The sequence below is a fragment of the Ylistrum balloti genome, unplaced genomic scaffold (assembly GCF_031769215.1).
Source record: "Ylistrum balloti isolate Yb309-2 unplaced genomic scaffold, AGI_CSIRO_Ybal_v1 Utg369972, whole genome shotgun sequence".
In the NCBI taxonomy this organism is placed as follows: Eukaryota; Metazoa; Mollusca; class Bivalvia; order Pectinida; family Pectinidae; genus Ylistrum; species Ylistrum balloti.
The window spans coordinates 1873421-1898458 of NW_026782064.1; the positions used below are offsets into that span (position 1 = coordinate 1873421).

The following is a 25038-nucleotide window of genomic DNA, read 5'->3' on the forward strand; positions in this document are numbered from 1 at the left end:
TTTAAATATTTTTTAATATTTCCATTTTTAGGAATACTTGATTTCATGAGTATTTTTCTTAGATATTTATTTATCAACATTTGTAAATGTTGAGTCTTATCAAATTAAATGTTTTGCTAATATTTCTTTTGAGTGAAATAGTTTGTAATGTATAACTACCAAACGACGGATTTTGATTTTCATCACAAGAGAGTTCCATTCTATTTTTGGTATTCTATTCGAGTTGATAAATATAACTTTTGACAATGATATAATCTCTGAAAATAATGTATCCGGGAGAGTAGAAAGCAGGAAGAAGAAAAGAAGACAGAGTTATGGAATTCATAAAGGATCTGGCTGCTTCACTCAGGCGAGCTAGAACGGTCGAACTACCACAAGGTTACTGTTTGTTCTCATTATTAGCCTTATATTTACTATTGACTGATTTAGGCAGTGCAGACCATAGAAGCCGGTAGCTTACGGTACTCATCCTTTTATGGCATATGTTTGTAATAATATACTATCGGATAGACTGATCGGCAGTGCAGTAACGGCACATGCGTATGTGGTGCAGAATTAGACTACAACAAGGTGTCGGTTTAATAGGTTGTCTCTTCTCATATTGTTGCAATCACATGCTTTTACATGTTAATAATGTGAATCGATTGCTTTAAGAGTCAGGTAATCAGATATTAGGTGTATGGGTAAGGGTTGTGTTTACGTCGCTAGTATAAAGAATCAAAGCCATCAACACATCTTGATTTTTAATACAATAAATTGTATCACTGATCATACAATGCATCATTTGTCACTGGTCATTTGTGTGGTGAAGGTACCTATGTAGTCATTGAAACATCACATATAATTGTCTAATTAGTTGTTATATTAGAAATTCTACTTGGTATACTCACCAGAAGAAAATGTTCCAAGATGATTGGGTTACGCTGTAGGCCTACTTGTGTTTTACCATCGTAAAATACTTATATTTTTACCAGAGGCTTCCTTGTAATTCTGTTGGTGAGAATTTCTCTTTGGCTCAATTGATAAAGAGCATGATATTTATGGAAATTTATTTTAGCATTGAAAAAGATAATGGACTCTAGATCTGTTACAATGTATGCCATTAAAGGAATAGTTACTATCAATATCTTAAGATTTGGAATGAAAAGAATTAAACAATTGCAGAAGTATGATAATCCCAATCACCAAGATTTGAACAGTTTGACCAAAAGATTCATTTCAGGATAAGTTAGATTTGTCATAAACATGATTGTGACCAGAAAGGACTCACTCATAAAAAATATACATTTTCTGGCCAATGTTTACTTTTTACCTATCATCCTTAGATCATAATTTCATAATGAATTTCGACATATGCATAAACTATTGCTACTTTCATATATTTGTCAGAAAGAACTGTAGAAATGTTTATTTTGGTTTCCTGTCACCATATATTTTTTTGCATAATTTTTACAGGTAAAGAAATCATTCTTACACAACAGTATATAGAATCAATAGAGTGTTAAACTTGAATCAGTTAATGATTTTCTATATATAGCAAGGGTGACCTTGGCCTTGACCTGTGGCCCCTGAAACACAATGATGTCTAAAGTATACTCATAATTGACCTTTGTATAAAAGTAAAAAATCTGTCAGAGAATGAAGTTGCTAGGTCCTTGCATTGAATCAAGATGGAATTAGACATGACACAACATGACAAGAAGGACAGGGGCAATGTTACATGCCCACCCCCACCTGTATTTATTGAAGGACATAAAAAAACTCCAGTAGTCCTGAGCTATTGTTTATATTTATAGGACATTGTGTATTCATTATGATTTAAAGAGATAATGTTATGATTGATAAATGGGATACATAACCAGACACTAAAGTAACTCCCTATGAGAGAGAGATAGTGTCTTTTGACAAGTCAGAGATGATAATAGTCTGCCTGTTGTCCATAGGATTTGATAAAATGATGGATTTGATGGATTGTTGTAATCAAACTAATCCAATTTTTGGCTTTAGATGTGTGTTTTAATAGGCAGAATATATCATAGATTTCAATTTAATACATGTAATATTAACTTTTGCTTTGCTCTGATCAGTTTCAAAACTATTTAATTTGTTGTATCAAATAATGTATTACATATATACTAGTGCAAAACAGAAACTGTGCAGGTGTAAAATGTTCATGTTTTGCTCAATTTTATTAGGGCCCTGCATGAAAGTGCAGATGCCCTGTAGTAATCAAAGTGTCTATCCATCCGTTTGTCTGTCGGTCAGCTAGTACTTTTTTTTTTCTGTGTGATAATTTGAGTTTCCTTGGGCCGGTCAAGCTCAAACATCAAACTGTGCTTCTTTATGCTTGCATGGGTTTACTTTTCATCTTCAGAGGTCAAAGGTTAAGGTCACTATTACTATAAATAGAAAATCAGTTTCCATTTGAAAACTAGAGTTTGCTTTGGCCAAACTAACCTAAACTGTGTACAGTACTTTCTTACTGAAAGTGTTTTCTTGGGATTGCTTTACAGTTTTGTGGGTCAAAGGTCAAGGTCACGGTTACATAGAAAAATCAGTCTCCTTCAATAACTCAAATTTGCTTTGGCCAATCAAACTTAAACCTCATGCTTTGTTTCCTTACAAAAATGGCATGCTTTGGATTGCTTTTCAGGTCCCAGGGTCAATGATCCTGATTACTGCTGCATTAACTAGAAAATACCTGTGATATAACTAGGGTTCCCTTGTGCCATTCAAACTCAAACTTAATACAATGCTTTCTTACTGAAAAGTGCTTGCTAGGTATTACTTTTCAGACCCAGAAGTCAAAGGCTTAAGTTATTGTTGCAGTAATGGAAAATCCATTTTGTGGAATAACTCCAGTTTGTTGTAGCCAATCTCAACTCAAACTTGATGCAATGCTTCTTACTAAAAGTTCTTGTTTTAGATATATTGCCATTGAGGTCCAAAGGTCAAATGTCACTGAAAGTATAAGTTAAAATCAGTTTCTGTGTGATAACTTGAGTTTGCTTTGCCCACTCTACATAGCCAGGTCCTTGCTGACCTCTCAGTGTTTTACTTATTTAAAGATGGAAACTTTATACGGGTAAGTTTTGTATGCCTCTCTGTCATTTACACTGGTCAGTGCATGAGTTACGTGAGCAGTTTGTCTGTCTGGCCCGCGTCTTTGTTTACAGATTTTTTTGGCCAACAGTCAATCTCAAACATGTTGCCTAAACCTGTATAAAAGCATAGTGTAAATACCTGTAACACACAAAAGCAGCAATATTTTGAAAAATGTCTTTGATACATCATGCCAAGGTTGAATGAAACTGACAAATGCTGCGCCATAGGCACAATCAAAGCTGGTGTACATCATACTGGCATTGCCAGACAATTTGGTGTGCACCAAAATACTGTAGAAGCCTTATGGAGATGGTACCAACAGTTTGGGACCATCAGAGACAGGTTCTCGAACAGTATGTAATTGATTGCTTTAATGAGGCATATGTCCACAACATCCAGCCATACGTCTTGTTATCCAGCAATGTCATCATGTAGCACATTTAGCCTGGTGTAGACGACACATACACTTCATATGGCAGGACTGAGCACATGTTCTTTTCATGGATGAGTCCACGTTTCATCTCCACAGCACTGATTGTCGTTCTAAAGTGTACCAGCATGTTGGTGAACATTTCATAACAGTTGTGTGATACAAAGTCATTCTATGGCAGAACAACTCATGTGGTTGTAGACGGCACACTTAAAGGCATCAGATACCGTGACAAAATCAGCCGCCCTCACGTCTTTCCATTTGTGCAGCAATGTAATGCCTTATAAAAATAGGATAATGCTCGCCCGCATGTGGTGCGGGCCGTCACTGACTTCTTGATCCAGAACAATGTGAATATGCTGTCCTGGCCTGCAATGTCACCGGATATGCCGCCTATAGAACACATGTGGGATGAGATGCAGCGTCGCTTAGGTCACCTTCAGAATCAGCCGTTGATGTTACCTGACCTGTCACATGTACCCGATCTGTCACATGTACCCGACCTGTCACATGTACCCGACCTGTCACATGTACCCGACCTGTCACATGCACTTGTGAGAATATGGAATGGTACTCTTCAGGCAACACACTTGTCACATTGATGAGGCATCGTTATCAAGCGTACGTCAATTCCAATGGTGGACATACATGGTAGTGATGAGCTGAACTTTGTTTAGAGAACGAATGTGAAAACTGATCTCTATCCAAGATACTGCTGATAAAATAACCATATCAATTGACCTGGTGTTAAATAAAGGTCAGATTAAACCCTGATGAAATTTTTTGGTGATTTATTATTAACCTCCTTAGTTTTAGCATTTTATACCCTTGCACAGTTTCTTTTTTCCAGTAGTACATATATAAGCTGTATGTAGTTCTTCAAACTTCATAAATTTCTTTTTTATGTGCTTTCTTCCATTTCCAGATGAGACGTCTGCCTTTTATATGTTGATGTCTATGGTAATCGCCAATCAGTACAGGTAAGTAGAGTATGACATGGTCTTCTATGGATAGCTAATCAGTACAGTGACAGTGTCTGCTAATGATAGCCATCCTACAAACATTTATTTATAAGAATTTAGTTTGAGATTTTATAGTCTCTGTTGATCTACTTTCTATAATAAGCAAAGAACACCAAATCTTCCTCGAGCATTGTTCTCGCAATTTACTTCAGATTAACGTCATATTTATCGGGGTTAGGTGTATGATAATTTGGTGATAGTATACACATTTTGTATGTTCCAGATCAGTGTCAGATCTACTAGGTGATTCTAAATACAATGTAAATTACCACCATGGAAGGGCCAACAGGAATCTTCTACACATAGCCGCCAAGTAAGTGTCACCTCAACAAGGATATAAACAAAATTCCAGTACCAAATAGTTCTCTTTCTCAAGTAGAAGAATTTCCTGTTTCTGCAAATTCATAACTCTGTAATGTTGTCTTCTTCAGACTTAGTTCTAATGTATCTTCTTCCTTTGACATATTACTGTCATTCAATATGTTCTGAGACAAGAATTTGACCAATTTAGTACATTCATCAATAGATGTAAATTTCTCAGTTACAGATGTTAAATTTTGTCATTATAAATTGTACCTGTTAATAATGCAAGTTCTTGTCAGCTAAAGAAACACCTGGGTAAGTCTTCACAAGAACTACAAGATATACAGCATTTTCCTCTACTTATGAAGGTCTCCCTGTTCTTATGTAGATAATTTGGTCTTATTATTGTAAAGGGTAGATAATTGAAAATGTATGGCTGAAATATATCATATATACATATACGGTATGGGGGATTCCGGACGTTTTATAAATTAAAAATAATATGTATGGCCTCTGGAAATAAACTCAAATTGAATTGAATTTTAATTGAAAGTAATGATTTTCTTTGTTTATAATGGATAATGATTTGTGGTTCTAAGTTGCTGACACTATGGACCTGTAATTAGCTGTTGAATTATAGATTAGCTGCTGCATTCTTACTCACTGGTACATGTGACCATATTAGTAGATGTGACGCAAATCATTAATACTTCATGTCCCTCCACCGGTTGTCTACCTGTTACCTATATCATTATAGGTGTTAACTTACTACAGAATGGAATGATGAGCTCAATATATATGGTTACTTATTTATGTCAGAAACATGACAGTGGGACAGTAACATCAAAATTCATGTTCTTTATTGCTATTTTCTTGGTCCAGTGAAAATGAAGAGTTAAATACACATACAAAAGCAGTCGCCGATCAATTTGTTGTATGTTTTTAGGACTTTTAGATAATTTCTGAGTACAGGTGTGTATACAGTTTGTATGCCTTCTCCACTACAGGGAAGTAAGAAGTGGAAGTAAACAGAGTTACCTTTATTGGTCCTTCCTGTCCCGTTCCAAATCAGTGTCACATCTTGAGGACCTATACTTCTTGTATACTTATACTATTGCATGAAAGTGAGGGGAGGGCAGACTTTCAAACATTTTTGGTTAACAATTTAAAAGTAAGAACCGAGGTAACTGGCCAAGAGTAGTCGTGAGATTTTATCAGTTAGGACAGGTGGCTTCCTCATTCTGTCCATTTATTTATTCTGTAATGACATGTAATCAGTGACCATGAATTAAATTAACACTCTCCTATTATCACATTGGTAAGCTACATCTGATCGAGCATTGTCTCTATCTTAGGGATGACAGAAGTCTTTTTAGCTGTATACTCTATAACATCTCTCTCCCTCCCTCCCTCCCTCCCTCCCTCTCTCTCACTCTCTCTCTCTCTCTCTCCATATAGATATATATATACTTGTACTTCTTACAGTAAAAATAACCTGTTTACCTCACTAATTAGTACACCAGGTATATATTAATGTATGAGTGCGCTCATAAAGTATAAGATATCCATACAAAGTACAGACTTAACAATGAGTATATATAAATACATATATATATATATATATACAGTTATCAGAGTGTGTGTATGTCCATCAGTCGGTGGATATTGTCCAAACCTTTTTACCTTCTTGACATATTTTTCTGAAATATTTTCCACATGATCATTACTGTCTAGGATTTATCTTTATTTATCACTCTTTAGTAATGCCTTTCCTGAATTTCTGTTGATAAGTTTTATTCCAATATTGAGTAAATAGAACTGCTATTAATACGAATTGCCAATTACTTAAATTGAAATCAAAATTTTTTTGATAGTTGTCATGTCCATTTCTGATTTTTGTTGATAAATTCAATCCAAAATATCAGCTGTAAGCTTGCTTTTTCATCATAGTGACATTATACATGTGTAGGTATAGATCAGTGGATTATCAAATAGAAATCTTGTTTTGACTGGCATTGTATCACAGACTAGATCAGTACAGATGGTATGTGTTGTTTGTGAGTTATTCACAGAGACAAGTCATGCAACTCTTCTCCTTTAAATATGTTTGTGTCTACAGCTGTGGATCGTATGAGTGTTTACACCTACTACTGAAGAGGGGTGCTGATGTCAACCACAAGGATATGTCTGGGTGTACTGCCCTACATCTGGCTGCCAGGAATGGGTAGATATATTATCAGTTTACTCATTTTGCCAGTCTGAAACTTACTATAGATGACAAAAGTTCCATTGTTTGAGCATTACATTGTAGTACAAGGACTGATGTAGGTGTAATAAAATTGAGTAATATTATGCAATGATAATGCTGTGTACATATATTTGAAGAGTCTTTTGATATCAGTTCAGCTACCTGAAATCAGATTAATGTCTCTATGATTGTATTGGCCTGGTTTTTCCAACATAAACTATTGTAATCCTGAAATGGTTTCTCACAAAAAAGTGAAAAAGACAGATGATGTGATCACTGAATTTTAAGTTTTTTCTGTCCATCCATCCAAAATGTCTGTCTATCACATTTTTCTCAATGTATCCTGAACTGATAGGGATGTAGAATGGTACAAATGGAGGAAAAGGGACAGCAACTATAAGGGTTGCTTAGGCCATATCTTTGTAATATTTGTTTTTACTTTGTTTGCTGGTTTCATCTTTTCTTAACCAGTCAGGATCATTTTGAGGTAGGGTCTCCATGTAGAAGCTGTGTGCTACCTCACTGAGCAAAATACGGGAAGCCTAATCCTAAGCAATTAGAGTGAAGTGTCTTTCCCTTGACCACAGTGGCAGAGACTGGTCTGTTTCCTGAGAAACACAAACCATAACTGGGAGGGAACATTGAAACAGACACCTTGGATCTTCACCAGAGGTTACAGAGGCCAATACTCTGAGGTGCCATGGTCCAATGTGTATAATAACTTTGTAATTACTAGGTTTCCACTTTGTAATGGTTAAGTACCCACCTCCTCATAACTGTATGCTTGCTCACTTTTCATATTGTATTTTCTTCCATTTTCTTTATAATTTTAGCCAGAGAAAATGCATCATGAAACTACTGGAGTACAAAGCAGATGTGAATATTCGAAACAATGAAGGACTTACCACGGTAAGTATAGAGGCTTTAATGTCAAACTTCAGTTGATTTGAATATGTCAGTATTCATAAAGCTGTAGATTGTAGCTGAGAATTTCAATATTTGCATAATTCTGTATTTGAAGAGGCTAATTAAGTAGAATATATGACCACCTTTTATTTGTAGATCCACTGGCTAGCTGTCAATGGAAGGACAGAACTCCTACATGATATCTTTACTTATGTCAAAGATGTGGACGTAGAGGTACGATGACACAGGATATCCATACTTTAAAAAAGATTACAAACCTCATTCATATTTTGTATCTGTTTGATAAAATTTCTTCCTTGAATTACATGATGTAGCAGATTGCAAGCAAAATTTCTAATAACTTGCTGGTTTTGTTAATGATTTGAGACTGAGCTTATATACTAAATCAAGCTGGGATAAACTTTTGTTTGAAGGTGCTGATAAGTTACACCTATCATTTACAATTTTTGCTTTTTTCCCCCCCCCAGGATGCTCAAGGACAGACTGCTTTACATGTAGCATGTCAAAATGGCCACAAATCTGTAAGTACTGTTGTATGTTTAGATTACACTTTGGGCACCTTGACATAGTGAGTATTGTTACCTTAACATAGTGAGTAATGTTACCTTGACATAGTGAGTACTGTTACCTTGACATAAATGTTACCTTGACATAGTGAGTATTGTTACCTTGACATAAGTGTTACCTTGACATAGTGAGTAATGTTACCTTGACATAGTGAGTACTGTTACCTTGACATAGTGAGTAATGTTACCTTGACATAGTGAGTAATGTTACATTGACATAGTGAGTAATGTTACCTTGACATAGTGAGTAATGTTACCTTGACATAAATGTTACCTTGACATAGTGAGTAATGTTACCTGGACATAGTGAGTAATGTTACCTTGACATAGTGAGTAATGTTACCTTGACATAGTGAGTATTGTTACCTTGACATAAATGTTACCTTGACATAGTGAGTAATGTTACCTTGACATAGTGAGTACTGTTACCTTGACATAGTGAGTAATGTTACCTTGACATAGTGAGTAATGTTACCTTGACATAGTGAGTAATGTTACCTTGACATAGTGAGTATTGTTACGTTGACATAGTGAGTAATGTTACGTTGACATAGTGAGTAATGTTACCTTGACATAGTGAGTAATGTTACGTTGACATAGTGAGTAATGTTACCTTGACATAGTGAGTATTGTTACCTTGACATAGTGAGTATTGTTACCTTGACATAGTGAGTAATGTTACCTTGACATAGTGAGTAATGTTACGTTGACATAGTGAGTATTGTTACCTTGACATAGTGAGTAATGTTACCTTGACATAGTGAGTAATGTTACCTTGACATAGTGAGTAATGTTACCTTGACATAGTGAGTAATGTTACCTTGACATAGTGAGTAATGTTACGTTGACATAGTGAGTACTGTTACCTTGACATAGTGAGTAATGTTACCTTGACATAGTGAGTAATATTACCTTGACATAGTGAGTAATGTTACCTTGACATAGTGAGTATTGTTACGTTGACATAGTGAGTAATGTTACGTTGACATAGTGAGTAATGTTACCTTGACATAGTGAGTAATGTTACGTTGACATAGTGAGTAATGTTACCTTGACATAGTGAGTATTGTTACGTTGACATAGTGAGTAATGTTGACATAGTGAGTAATGTTACCTTGACATAGTGAGTAATGTTACGTTGACATAGTGAGTATTGTTACCTTGACATAGTGAGTAATGTTACCTTGACATAGTGAGTAATGTTACCTTGACATAGTGAGTAATGTTACCTTGACATAGTGAGTAATGTTACCTTGACATAGTGAGTAATGTTACGTTGACATAGTGAGTAATGTTACCTTGACATAGTGAGTAATGTTACCTTGACATAGTGAGTAATGTTACCTTGACATAGTGAGTAATGTTACCTTGACATAGTGAGTAATGTTACCTTGACATAGTGAGTAATGTTACGTTGACATAGTGAGTAATGTTACCTTGACATAGTGAGTAATGTTACCTTGACATAGTGAGTAATGTTACCTTGACATAGTGAGTAATGTTACCTTGACATAGTGAGTAATGTTACCTTGACATAGTGAGTAATGTTACCTTGACATAGTGAGTAATGTTACCTTGACATAGTGAGTAATGTTACCTTGACATAGTGAGTAATGTTACCTTGACATAGTGAGTAATGTTACCTTGACATAGTGAGTAATGTTACCTTGACATAGTGAGTAATGTTACCTTGACATAGTGAGTAATGTTACCTTGACATAGTGAGTACTGTTACCTTGACATAGTGAGTAATGTTACCTTGACATAGTGAGTAATGTTACCTTGACATAGTGAGTAATGTTACATTGACATAGTGAGTAATGTTACCTTGACATAGTAGTATTGTTACCTTGACATAGTGAGTATGTTACGTTGACATAGTGAGTAATGTTACCTTGACATAGTGAGTAATGTTACCTTGACATAGTGAGTAATGTTACCTTGACATAGTGAGTAATGTTACCTTGACATAGTGAGTAATGTTACCTTGACATAGTGAGTAATGTTACCTTGACATAGTGAGTAATGTTACGTTGACATGTTAATGTTACCTTGACATAGTGTAATGTTACCTTGACATGTTATGTTGACATAGTGAGTAATGTTATGTTGACATAGTGAGTAATGTTACCTTGACATAGTGAGTAATGTTACCTGGACATAGTGAGTAATGTTACCTGGACATAGTGAGTAATGTTACCTGGACATAGTGAGTAATGTTATGTTGACATAGTGAGTAATGTTATGTTGACATAGTGAGTAATGTTACGTTGACATAGTGAGTAATGTTACCTTGACATAGTGAGTATTGTTACCTTGACATAGTGAGTAATGTTACCTTGACATAGTGAGTAATGTTACGTTGACATAGTGAGTAATGTTTGGTTCATCAGGTGGATCATTTTTATAAAAATCTGAGACGTTATATAATGTTTCTTCATGTAGTGAAATATACATAGAATAATATAAGAAATTTGCTTTTGAAATATCTGATGTGTGTTTCTGAAATTTTAAATCTTATTCATCGTTGGAATTACTGTATCATGCTCTGTCTTAAACAGACTGTGTTGTGTCTACTGGACCATGGAGCTGATGTCAACAGACCAAATCATTATGGTTGGATGCCATTACACTTTGCATGCAGGTAGATTCATTTTAAGCAGCATAAATGGGGGATTTTTTTTTATATTTTTGGTGGGGGTGGGGATGGAGTGGTAGGGGGTAGGGGTGGTGGGTTGTTGGGGAAGGAAATGGCAAGAATGTAATGCAGTATAAATCATTCCTGGTTTTTGTTGTATTTTTGATATTAAGTTTTCTGGAGTACCTCAAGTTTAAATGATGTTTATATGGTTTTCTGTGTAATGGATTAAAAGTATTCAGCTTTAACATGATGTAGAATATATGTCCTAACAACAGTGAAAACAATGTTGTATGAAATGTTTAGGACTCCTTCACTTTACATATTTCAGTCACGGACAACACGACACAGCAAACATCTTGTTGAATAAAGGGGCTAAGTTTGTCCCCAACAGGAGCAATAAAACTCCAATGGATCTCGGTGTGGAGGTATGTGTTTGATTCATCTGTGTAAAAGAATTTTATTTCAACTTGACAGAAAGTGACATATTTATTATTTTTTGATATCTTTATTAAAAGAAATTATACCATTTTTTGGCTACTGTTCAAGTAGCGTGTTCCATCACTGTTTGCTAAATTTGAAAATATAAGAAGTATACTTTCTAGGATCCAGTATTCTGTATTTTACACCAGGTGATGTGAAGATAGCAGGTTTTAAAGTGGCATTAGTACATGTATATTTCCAAATCTTCCAAAATATGAATAGATATAAGATAAAAATAGACAAAAGACAAAATGTGTATCACTTTTTTCTTAAAGACAAAAAAAAAAAGAAAAATAAACAAATGCAAATAGATTATTTTAAGAATAATAGATATTACAGCTTTCAGTACAAAATTTTCAGGCAAACATTTTTAATGAAGGTAAAAAAAAAGGTGTTATTGTGGAAAGCTGCATAAAGGGTGTAACTCCAAAGCAAAAGCATTAACACACAGAGTATTAAGCACAGATGACTCTTTAATCAAAAATGGCTATTAAGATAACTCCTCTTTGCAGGAGCATTAACATTTAACAGTGGAGCACTTTACTGTAAGATTCACATTTAGGCCACCATTTGTGTTTATGTTGTAGGGGGGCTACAGTGAAACATGTTATATACTACTGCAGTATATGCCCAAGTTATTTGATCAGCTAATCAGCATGGTGAGGAAGGAGACACTCAAGGAATGCATGGTAGGTTGTAGCAAGGATACAATTTCTTTTTTCTTCATCTTGCATTATTTAATCAAGAGGTATTAGGAATTTGTTTACACTCAGAATTCATGTTTATCAGTTGGAACTCATGACTCTCTCCTGAAAACAGTTTTTATTCTTATAAGTTTTAAGATTGATAGGTTGTTGCCAAAATCAAGATGACATGAATTTTTATATTTTTCAGTATACAAAAGTCCTGTTATACCTGATAGATAAGAACAACAATATGACTGACAAGGTGTTGATCAAGCTGTCAGAAGAAGCCTCAAATATAGGCCACAACCTCCTGAGGTAAAAATATTGGTCATGACCTTCTCTAGTGAAAAAGAAGGTCACAACCTCCTAAGGTAAAAATATTGGTCATGACCTATTGAGGTACATGTACAGTGCACAACCTTTTTGGGTAATATATAGATCACAATCTCCTCAGTGAAAATTATATGTCAGGTCCTTTGGTGAAACTATGAATCCCAGCCTCCTATAATGATATGGCCTATGAAAACAAGTACTGCTGGTGTATGACTTAAAGTCACTACTAGTGCTTGAGTATATGTCCTAAGGCATATAGCTGTTTCATAGTGTCTGAAGCAATATAGGGGTCCAGATATATCAAATGAAGTAAGTACATTTTTTCTGTAGTGTTTCCTTCCATGTGGAGATCCAGATGTACAAAATAAGTAAATACCTGTGTTTTATAGTGTATCAAGCAATGTGGAGACCCAAGTGTCGAGTCTGCTGCGATGTGTGAAGATCTTGTGTACGTTATACAAGTCCATGTCCACTGGCTTTTCATCACATCCCTCTTCTGCCATCAACGGAATCGCACCCATGTCACCCAAAACTACTCAAATCTTCAAGGTATGCTAAGAGAACATACGTTTTTATGTAAATGTTGAGTGATTGACTGGAATTTGACAGTAATGGATTCATTGTCTCATTACGTCAATATGTGTATTTGAACAAACAAGTATGTTAAGGAATTTCAGTGATAGCACTTTCAGTAAAATTATTGGTATGTAAAACATGCATTGGTTTTCAAATCCTTCAATGAAATTTGCTGATTTTTTACCATGCTTTAGCTTTATTCAACATCACACTAGTCTTTTTGCTATTTCAGCCACTTGAAATGCTATGGCAACTTCTAGATGACTGGCTGAATCTACTCAAGATGGAATTTGAACGAAATCCAGAAAACTTTAAAAAAGAATTGTCTTTTGGTAATTTGCATTCCTTGGTCAAAGAATGTCCAGATGATTCTGGAATTGTAGATACAGCAGACTCCACAAAGGAAACAAAGACTGTGAAAGATGTGTCAGTGGAGAAAGAAGGGACGGAGAAAACAGAAGAGAAAAGAACGGAGGAGAAAGATGAACCAAAAATTATGGGAGCAAGTGTAGAATGGGAGATAACTCCCACTGAAGGGGAAACAACTCACCACAAGGTAGTAGCTGCAAAGTTCACTCTTGCAGACATGGAGGAACAGCTTTTAAAACGTCTAAGCCTGGAGCAGGCAGATCAAGATGTTGTGGGAGTTACCCTCCCAAGGATCTGTGGAGTGGTCCAAGCCTTCTACATGTGCTGCTCCTGTCAAGTTCAACAACAGTAAGCCTATTTCTGCTGTCTGATCCAATATATAACAGTAATTCATTCTTTAGTCTGATGCCTGGTACAGCAACTGTAAGCATTATCTACTTCTGAGTAATAATAGGTTTTATTCACTATACACAAAGTTTGCCTTTTAGCATCTTTTTGCAACTGAAGATCAGGAATATGCAATATATGATATTATCTTTTCTGTATTGAAATTTGTCAGTTCAATATTTGACAGGTAGGCTTATGATAACAAGAAAAATAAAACACTTGTGAAAGAAAACATGATAGGTATACAATTCACTGCTCTGTGACCATATTGATAAACCCTTTCAAGTTCACTAAAAACAACTGCTTAGAATTTATTTGTTGTCTCTCTGCTTCACCATAATCTGACAATTTATTATCAGTTGATACTTGATACTTAAATGTCTCCAGACCAGGTCTTGCAAACCATTGAAGAAGATATTAACCAGTAGTTTGAATGAAACATTTCTGTTATATCAATTCAGTCTTTGCTGTCAGGAATTTTTTAGCTCTCAATGGTGAGCTGTTCAAATTGCCCAGCATTCAGCATCTGCCATCTGTCTGTCTGTCCATTGGTCATCCGTCTGTCTGTCCATCTGCCATCTGTCTGTCTGTCCATCTACCATCTGTCTGTCTGTCCATTGGTCATCCGTCCATAAACAGCTCATGTTACTGTTATTTCTTAGAGAAATTTTCCATGGATCATTTTCAAATTTCAAACTTGGGTTAACCTTTTCCCCTTGTTGTGCATGGTCAGTTATTGGGCTGGTCAGAAAATCAAGCTGGCTGGCAGGTGGTCATCTTTGATTTTGACTGTCATAGTTTGTTATCACTATTTCTAGAGAGAAGTACTAGAAGGGGCATTCTCAGACTTGATATGTATAATTTCCTAAGACCCTAGTTGAGCTTAGTGTATTTTGGGACTAATCGAAAAGGAAATGGTTGACGGGTGCCCATTTTGTATTTTGACTATGAAAATTTGTTGTCACAATTTCTTGTCAAGCACAGAATGGATCTTTTTGAAAGTTGTGCCGTGTCAATTTTGGGAATGATAAAAAAAAAAAACATGATGGCTGACAAGTGGCTATCTTTGACTTCAAGAATGCAAGTTTGTTATTTTTTGAAAAAATAGTTGATAGATCTTTCTCAAATCTCATACATAAGTTATTTCAATTCCCTAGTTGTGCCCTTTTGATTTTTAGATAGATCAGAACAAATTAGCACAGGGGTAATCGTCTTAAATTTGGTAGCTTAAGATTGTTATCACTTTTTCTTGAGAGTAATTCTAAACTTCTATGTAATAAAAAGCAAAGGCATAGAGTAGAATTAAAAAGAAGGAGGAAAATGTTGTTGAGAACAAATAATGCAAGATCCCTTTAGCCAACTCTTAAGGTATATTTAACTCATAGATTTTACTTACTTGATTTTTTGTTGGTAACAGGATGACATCACCACGATTTATAGAATTTGTTTGGCGTCATAACCATGTGCTGAAGGCCTTAGTTAGCAGGTGAGTGTGATCAAATAGATATGTATTGGAATAAGCACACATATGACATGTTTACCATGGTAATACCTTAAGCATGTAGACAGAGTTATTAATCCATTTTATGGTCCCACTCATACTGGAAACATTTGTTTAATATCATGTCAGCATTTATTACTAGAAAATAGAAAATATATAGTGTTTCTATTATCATTCAGCATGAAATATTCTTCTCTCATCAAATATTTGAATTTTGCATTTTCCTTCAGAAATCCTAAAGTGATATTTGATCACTTCCATTTCCTGCTGGAATGTCCGGAGTTGATGTCCCAGTTCCTGTATATCATTAAAGCTCAGGTAAAGTCTTGAGATCAAATCACACAAAGATTGTCCCTCAGATGACCAAAAACTCACACTCTCTCTCTCTCTCTCTCTCTCTCTCTCTCTCTCTCTCTCTCTCTCTCTCTCACACACACACACACACACACACACACACACACACACACACACATACTTCAAGGGAGATAATTTTAGTGAAAATGCATGTAAATGAAAAGCAGTAAGTGTTCAAATAGCCCAACTTCTTACCATGCAGTGCTTTAAATTTTTGATATGCATGTACTTGCAATTGCCATTGTTAACAAGAAATGATTTGATGAAAGCTTCATAAACTTTTAAGCAGAAGGTTTGGTTTTAAATAGATGTTTCATGTTTTTTTTTTTCAGCCATTTGAGACACGGAGGCGCTGGTTTTATGAGAATTTGGGCAGCACTCCTGATGAGAATGGACTAATACATTCCACACTTAATCAGGAAGACATACTAGTGGTGGACAGAGGTAGGAGGAACAGGAAACTTAAACAGTGGTGTCCTCATTTGTCTTTTTGTTTCAGTTTAGATCTTGTAGCAATAAAAAAAATACGCCAAAATTGTAATTAAACATACTAACAACAAAGTCTGGTAATCTCACTTGTTCACACTATCACAAGCTGATAGTTAGAAAACAGATTTACTTTATTCTCAGTAAGTATGATACGCTATCTCTATTTTCACAAAAAGCTATTCTCCATGTCATCTGTCTTTGTGAATGGTTCCTGGTTTATCCTGTAATATTTCTGTAGAATCATCAGACATCTGTATGTACATATAAGGAAGGCAGAGGGTCTGGATTGTCCTGTAATATTTCTGTAGAATCATCAGACTTCTGTATGTACATATAAGGCAGGCAGAGGGTCCGGATTGTCCTGTTATATTTCTGTAGAATCATCAGACATCTATATGTACATATAAGGCAGGCAGAGGGTCCGGATTGTCCTGTTATATTTCTGTAGAATTATCTGACATCTATATGTACATATAAGGCAGGCAGAGGGTCCCATAGCCAAACTTGGTTTCTATTGCGTACTAATCATCTTTGAAGTCAAATCAAGCAAAAAAAATCTTGATCTTAAACTGTTGGATGTAGAATTATCAGATTATGTAAGATACAAGTTCAGTGAAGAAGTTCCTTTTTCTTACTGAAATACCCAGGGGTAAGAAAAGGATATTCCTTCTATTAGCCACTACATTAGGTAAGCAAAGAGGAAACCTGTAACCTTAGGGATCAGCTTGTGTGTCCTCTATTTAGAGATATCAAAGGAATCCAAGACAGATCTGATGCACCCCATATTCTGTTTCAAAATACAGATCAATTAGACTAGTAAGAACATACCACTCCTTTCATGGGGTGGTCATAAACACAACATTACTGGATCTGATGACTATAAGCATTTTCAACGCCAAGATACTTCAGCATCTTTCTATAAAAATGTGTCTGTACATTCAATACTGCTTCAAGTTTTGTCAGAACATTGTAATCATTCACCATAAAATATAGAAAGGATTTTAAATGTTTTTTTCTGTTCTGGTATTGTATGTTTCCAGAACGGTTGTTCCATAGCAGCTGCGAGAGGATGATGGAATTGCCAACGGACAAGTTGAAGAAGGCATTCTCTATGAGATTTAATGGGGAAGAGGGAGTGGTAAGTTAAAGAAGGATTTCTCTGTGGCGTTTTATTGGAAGAGGGATTGGTAATTTGAAAACAGCTTTATCTGGCAGGGTTTATGAGGAAGAAAGAGTAGTAAGTTAGAGGATTTCTTTCTGGTTTTTGATGAGAAGAGAGTTTATCATAAAAGAAGAGTGTATGACATTACATGAGAATAGAAAGAGCTACCGTATACTTTTTTCATGTTGGATAATGTTAGTTAGTGTGAATGTAGAAAACAATATTGAAGGTGGATCTCAAATGAAATATTACTATTTTTCTGCCCAGGGCCGAGGAGTTGTGAGGGAATGGTTTGATATTCTGTCAAAGGAAATCCTGAATCCTGATTATGCTCTGTTCACCCAGTCTGCTGATGGTAAGTACTAATATCAGTATCACATATGTGTCTTTTTGAAGTTTTGACAATGAATATCTTGGAATGATTTGTGTTTTGGAAACTATGTATTGATGACAATAAGTATTTGTCTTTTCTCCACATCTAACACTGCATGTCTTTCTCTACAGGTTGTACATTCCAGCCCAACAGTAACTCAGCCATCAACCCTGATCATCTCAACTACTTTCAATTCGCTGGCCACATCCTAGGACTTGCTCTCTACCATCAACATCTCCTTAGCATCTACTTCACACGATCTTTCTACAAACATATCTTAGGTATTCTGCATATATACATATACATATCATAAGTACAGTATTCTATTACCATACCACAAACATACCTTATGTATATTGTATACTACAAACATGTCATATGTATATTTTTGCTACAAACATATCATAGGCAAGGGTACTGAATGTTTAAAAGAAGATGTTTTTGTTTGAAAAAATCTGGCATTTGATGCATTTATCTTTTAATTTGTAGGTGTGGAAAGCTCTTGACTGCATCATTTAAAATTGTTTTGATACATGTGTTTGTAATTTTTTGTGTGATCTTAATTATTTTGATATGTCTGCTGTGACATCGTCATGAGATAAAATTGTTCTAAAATTCCATTTAATTTTTAGTAAGTTTTTGTGACATTAAGACAAGAAAGATTTGTAAGAAGTGATATTTTTTTACAGGTATTCCTGTAAGCTACAAAGATGTTGCATCCATTGATCCTGAATATGCCAAAAACCTTCAGGTAAGGTGGAAGTTTGTCAAAAATCTTCATGTTAAGTGGATGTTTGGCAAAAATCTTCAGGTAAGGTGGAAGTTTGTCAAAAATCTTCATGTTAAGTGGATGTTTGGCAAAAATCTTCAGGTAAGGTGGAAGTTTGCCAAAAACCTTCAGGTAAGGTGGAAGTTTGTCAAAAATCTTCATGTTAAGTGGATGTTTGTCAAAAATCTTCAGGTAAGGTGGAAGTTTGCCAAAAACCTTCAGGTAAGGTGGAAGTTTGTCAAAAATCTTCATGTTAAGTGGATGTTTGTCAAAAATCTTCAGGTAAGGTGGAAGTTTGGCAATAACCTTCAGGTAAGGTGGAAGTTTGGCAATAACCTTCAGGTAAGGTGGAAGTTTGGCAGTAACCTTCAGGTAAGGTGGAAGTTTGTCAAAAATCTTCATGTTAAGTGGATGTTTGGCAAAAATCTTCAGGTAAGGTAGAAGTTTGGCAGTAACCTTCAGCAAAGGTGGAAGTTTGCCAAAAACCTTCAGGTAAGGTGGAAGTTTGGCAATAACCTTCAGGTAAGGTGGAAGTTTGTCAAAAATCTTCATGTTAAGTGGATGTTTGGCAAAAATGTTCAGGTAAGGTGGAAGTTTGCCAAAAACCTTCAGGTAAGGTGGAAGTTTGCCAAAAACCTTCAGGTAAGGTGGAAGTTTGTCAAAAATCTTCATGTTAAGTGGATGTTTGTCAAAAATCTTCAGGTAAGGTGGAAGTTTGCCAAAAACCTTCAGGTAAGGTGGAAGTTTGTCAAAAATCTTCATGTTAAGTGGATGTTTGGCAAAAATCTTCAGGTAAGGTGGAAGTTTGGCAATAACCTTCAGGTAAGGTGGAAGTTTGGCAATAACCTTCAGGTAAGGTGGAAGTTTGTCAAAAATCTTCATGTTAAGTGGATGTTTGGCAAAAATCTTCAGGTAAGGTAGAAGTTTGGCAGTAACCTTCAGCAAAGGTGGAAGTTTGCCAAAAACCTTCAGGTAAGGTGGAAGTTTGGCAATAACCTTCAGGTAAGGTGGAAGTTTGTCAAAAATCTTCATGTTAAGTGGATGTTTGGCAAAAATCTTCAGGTAAGGTGGAAGTTTGCCAAAAACCTTCAGGTAAGGTGGAAGTTTGCCAAAAACCTTCAGGTAAGGTGGAAGTTTGTCAAAAATCTTCATGTTAAGTGGATGTTTGTCAAAAATCTTCAGGTAAGGTGGAAGTTTGCCAAAAACCTTCAGGTAAGGTGGAAGTTTGTCAAAAATCTTCATGTTAAGTGGATGTTTGGCAAAAAAGGTAAGGTGGAAGTTTGGCAATAACCTTCAGGTAAGGTGGAAGTTTGGCAATAACCTTCAGGTAAGGTGGAAGTTTGTCAAAAATCTTCATGTTAAGTGGATGTTTGGGAAAAGTCTTCAGGTAAGGTAGAAGTTTGGCAGTAACCTTCAGCAAAGGTGGAAGTTTGTCAAAAATCTTCAGTTATGTTTGGCAAAAAAAAATTTCAGGTAAAGTAGAAGGTTTTGAACATTATGTCCCCAAACATTCATTAACATTTAAAAAAAAATAGGTATTTCCTTGCAAAACAAAAAATTAAGGACAATTATTTAATTCATATTGAAAAAAAAAATTACGAATTCAATATGGTGTGAGAAAACATTTTAATAATCTGTGATATATTATTGCCAGTAAGTAAAATCTGAAGGAGAATCACTTCACTGCTGGAAAATAAAGTAAAGATACTAGTAATTTTATTAACAATTTAGTTAAGTGTAAAAGTACAATTAATTTTAGCACAAGTCTTTGTAATGTTGTATGATCACTTGTTAAATGCTGACACTGAACTGTTCTTTCCACTAGTGGATCCTGGACCACAACATTAGTAACCTTGGCCTTGATCTCACGTTCTCTGTCGAAACTGATGTGTTCGGAAAAATGCAGGAAGTGGAATTAAAACCTGGAGGTGCAATGATTCCAGTCACAGAGGAAAACAAGGTATTGTGATATTAATGTGGTGATAAAATGCCAATACACTCTATAACATTTACATGAATTTAAAACAAATGTGCATAGTTTTCAAGCAACTAGGTGTAAATTAAATGTAAGTCACCACAATATCAATCTAAACTGTTGATAAAAAGTGGACTGAATTCATAGGATAATAAAAATACACAAAAGCTTCAAAAGTTGGTGTTTTAGAGGGTAGAAGTTGGTGTTTTAGAGGGTAGAAGTTAGTGTTTTAGAGGGTAGAAGTTAGTGTTTTAGAGGGTAGAAGTTGGTGTTTTAGAAGGTGTCTATCTTTCACTATTTCTGAGAATGTTTCATAAATGGCAAGTATTATTAATAGAGAAAACAATTCATTGTTTATCATTAAATCTGAATCCAGGGACATTTGAAATACAGGCTAGAGGTTCTCCCAACAATATCAATATAGACCTTTACTTAGCAGGCCCCTAGGGAGACTTCAGTACACTGATCCTTCTGTGTTATTATGTCTGCAGCAAGAGTACGTCCAACTGGTCACAGAGCTGAGGATGACCCGAGCAATACAACCACAGATAGAGAGCTTCCTGTCTGGCTTTCATGCCTTCATACCACAGTCGCTTGTTCAGATGTTTGATGAATATGAACTGGTATGCATCTATCAACTTGTTAGCTTGTTCAAATGTTTAAAACCGTGGTTGATCTAAGTTATGTTATAGATCTCTAAGTCAGTTCCTACTTCTCAAGTTGATGACTTGTTAGTCCCTAAGACAGGAGATTTTAACTTGTTACTCCCTAAGACAGGAAATTTACTGTGTTCCATAGATCTATCAGTTAATATATACATTAAATTTAATTGTCTACTTATATTGATGTAGGATTTGGTTCTATTTCCGATTTATAAACAGAAAATGTACAAAATATGATACTGGGTATGTTTTGTGAGTATACATATATCAAAAGATACATGATCAGTTGATAAACACCTTCTGTACAGGAGCTGATGTTGTCTGGGTTACCAGAGATTTGTGTGGATGACTGGAAGGCCAACACTGACTATAATGGTTACTGTGAGGCATCGGACATCATCAAGGTAACTATACTGAAAAATAAGAGTGGCAGATTGTCTTAATAGGAAATTGTCAACTCTCTGTTTAGATGAGTAAGATTCAAGGTGTAAACTTTTCAAAGAGCAGTGGGGCCAAATGTTTTGATGAAAGTGGCAAAATAAAGTAATACATTATTTAATCTCTCAATTTTTTCATCTAGACTGAAATTTTCTCACATAAAATAACTACGTGAAGTAACTGTGTAATTAAGAAATATTACCCCTTTTTTCATTGTTTTATCATTCTACTACAGTATTTCATGACAGTCTTCGACTAAAAAAACTGATATCTTTAGCAGTAGCATGTTCTCTTAGTGATTAGTGTCTGTTAGAATAGAATTTACACTTGTATCCAAATTTAAAAAAAGAAAATGCTAGGTCACTACATGTGTACTTTTACCGATGTAGAATTTCTATCAGAAATAAGTGAGTATAATACTCAGATGTTTCTATTTAGTCACTGATTTCCGGACAAATCAGGTTAAATTTTCTATAGATTTTAGACTAGCCACCACCAACAACTATATTGTGTTACTTTACAGTGGTTCTGGGAGGTACTGGAAGACTCCAATGAACACGAGCGTGTGCAGTTGTTACAATTTGTCACAGGCAGGTATGTAACGTTTTAAGTATAGGTGGGCTTGTGTTTCTGTTATCTACAATTACCTATATCAAACCCTGTCATATAGGAACATGAATAAACAAATAAACCATTTTGTGGAGACATTTTGGAGAATTGATTTATCCAATTTGAAGGGAGGGGTAAGGTTTTGTATCCATTCTTGCTAATTAGTCATTTAGTCTAAATTGCTCACTAACACCTGTATACAGATGTGCCTGGATGTCCAGCTTTCTCCATTCACTGGATACCCTCTTCCTACATCTTAAGTCTTCAATGTGTTCCCATTTTATATCAATATAAAATGACAGAAAGTGGCAAGCTAAACTAGAAAATTTGTGATGAATTTCCTAATATTCATAAAATTTCAGGACCTTTTTCTCACATAACCGATTATTTAAGCAAATATGCTAGAAAACATTTCCCCACTTTGGACCTTGATTTTCTCAAAAAACCTGTGCATATTACATGAGTTTTTACTGTACATTTCTATGTCTTTATGTATCTATGGTCTCCTTGGTTACGATACAATGCCATCTATGAATGTGTGACATCAGTCTGTAATATCACAATAAGCCAAATTACATGTGTTTAATATGCAAAAATATGAAATGGGTATATACACTAAATAATAAGGCACTCATATAATAAATAGCTCTTTATATACATTCCTGGTGTGTACTATATTCTGGATATCCTACAACATGTATTCACACCTGAGTGACTCCAGATTGGAGCCACAAATATAAGTATCGTGTATATATAACCTATATATAAATACATACGTATGATTTCTTTATTATGATGTTTGTTGCAGTTCCCGAGTGCCATATGGAGGGTTTTCCAAGTTGACAGGAGGAGGAGGAGCACAGAAATTCACCATCAGCAGTACTCCGTACACTTATCAGATTCTTCCTACTGCCAGCACCTGGTCAGTAGGGCGTTGTCAACAAAAATCATTAAAAGTTTTACTTTACCTCAAAATCTCATAAATCTGACATATATTATCTACCAGTAGTTATTACGGTTCTTTACAAGAGATTCATAAGCACTCCTATTTAGTTAATTTATTCCAACAGTGGAGAACAAGAATTCTTATCAGGAAAATATAACATTCATTTAGGTTTGTTAATTGCTGACAATGTATATAAAAACACAACCAATTTTTAAAATTCTTTCATTTGTACTTTGATCAGTGAATCATCCATGAAATCTTATACAAGTGATGATTGATTCTCTAGCAAATTAGAATTTAATTATCTACCCTGTAATACTGGGGGAAACTGTGTAGAGAAAATCACATGTATATTCAAACTTTTTGTGTAAAACATTCAGTCTTTATGAACATTTCTTATCTTTTTGTCACTGAAATCTGCAGCCATTCTTAGGTGATTTTTAGTGATAAAAATTTAAGTTTATTTAAGAGTTCAATTTCAAAATGATTTCTATGACTTAATCGAAGTAGAATGAAAATTTTTATAACTGGAGTAAATGTTTTTTTAGTAAATAGTTCACCTCACATGTATAACATAAGTTTAAATGAGTTTGAAATTCCTTGATATAATTTGTTGTTTAGAGTAAAATATGATAAGAACTGTACAATAAAGTTGATGCTTCAGTACCTTTTAACAAAACAAAGTTTTCACAAAGATAATTTTATTTTGATCACCATAGTAAGGTGATAGTCACTGTAGTAGATAGGATTTTAAGAACATTAAGTCTAGTTATGTAATGGTTATTTATAACCTGGTTATATAGATAAGTATTCCCTTTTGATTTTTCAGTATCAATTTGCTCAAGTTACCAGAATATCCCAACAAGGAGGAACTTAAGGAAAGGATAAGAATTGCCTCAACTTGTGGAAGTCAAGGGTATACCACAGCTTGATTACGGAAAATTTAATTCATTCTTTTGTCTTTTGTGATACTGTTCTAGTTTTTTAAATTAAAATTTCATTCCATTCAGGTTATAAATATAATAGGGGGATTCAAAAAAGATGTGTATTGCATTTTTGGACAATGTTTTTAAATCTGTATAATTATCTAGTGTAGATGTGGGACGATAGTAAATGAGGATGGTTAAATGTATGATCTTTTGAAATGTCAGTGATGTAAATGTTTCAGTGGTCAGAGATTCTAGCTCTCCTTAAAGGAGATAGTATCTTACTAATTAGATCAAACAGTGCACATGGCTTGAAACCCTGCTGTTGTATATATATATAAGGATTTTATTAGCAGTATCACAGAAACTTATCACCATGCAGGCATTCACACTGTAATCAAGGGTAACAGGTGATAGATGGTCACTGTTGTTTGAAAAAGTTATTTCTTGAAATCATTGATGGTCAATGTTGTTTGAAAAAGTAAATTTTTGAAATCATTGATGGTCAATGTTGTTTGAAAAAGTAAATTTTTGAAATCATTGATGGTCAATGTTGTTTGAAAAAGTAAATTTTTGAAATCATTGATGGTCAATGTTGTTTGAAAAAGTAAATTTTTGAAATCATTGATGGTCAATGTTGTTTGAAAAAGTAAATTTTTGAAATCATTGATGGTCAATGTTGTTTGAAAAAGTAAATTTTTGAAATCATTAAGCACATATATTTCTACAATGATGAGTTAATTATATTATGCATTAATTTG

The 25038-nt window shown here is 34.8% G+C and overlaps 1 protein-coding gene across 1 annotated transcript; it reads left to right on the plus strand.

Annotated features, from left to right (window-relative positions):
- Positions 1-314: 314 nt before the first annotated feature.
- Positions 315-24283, plus strand: LOC132547675 (E3 ubiquitin-protein ligase HACE1-like). Its single transcript, XM_060211464.1, has 26 exons — positions 315-378; positions 4461-4515; positions 4781-4870; positions 6980-7084; positions 7942-8017; positions 8171-8248; positions 8503-8556; positions 11163-11245; positions 11571-11667; positions 12310-12411; positions 12617-12723; positions 13131-13290; positions 13550-14034; positions 15491-15559; positions 15805-15892; positions 16261-16372; positions 17458-17555; positions 17847-17934; positions 18084-18233; positions 18642-18703; positions 20547-20681; positions 21188-21319; positions 21667-21762; positions 22320-22390; positions 23214-23327; positions 24181-24283. The coding sequence occupies exons 1-26, from the start codon at positions 315-317 to the stop codon at positions 24281-24283; spliced, it is 2874 nt and encodes a 957-aa protein (XP_060067447.1).
- Positions 24284-25038: the final 755 nt, after the last annotated feature.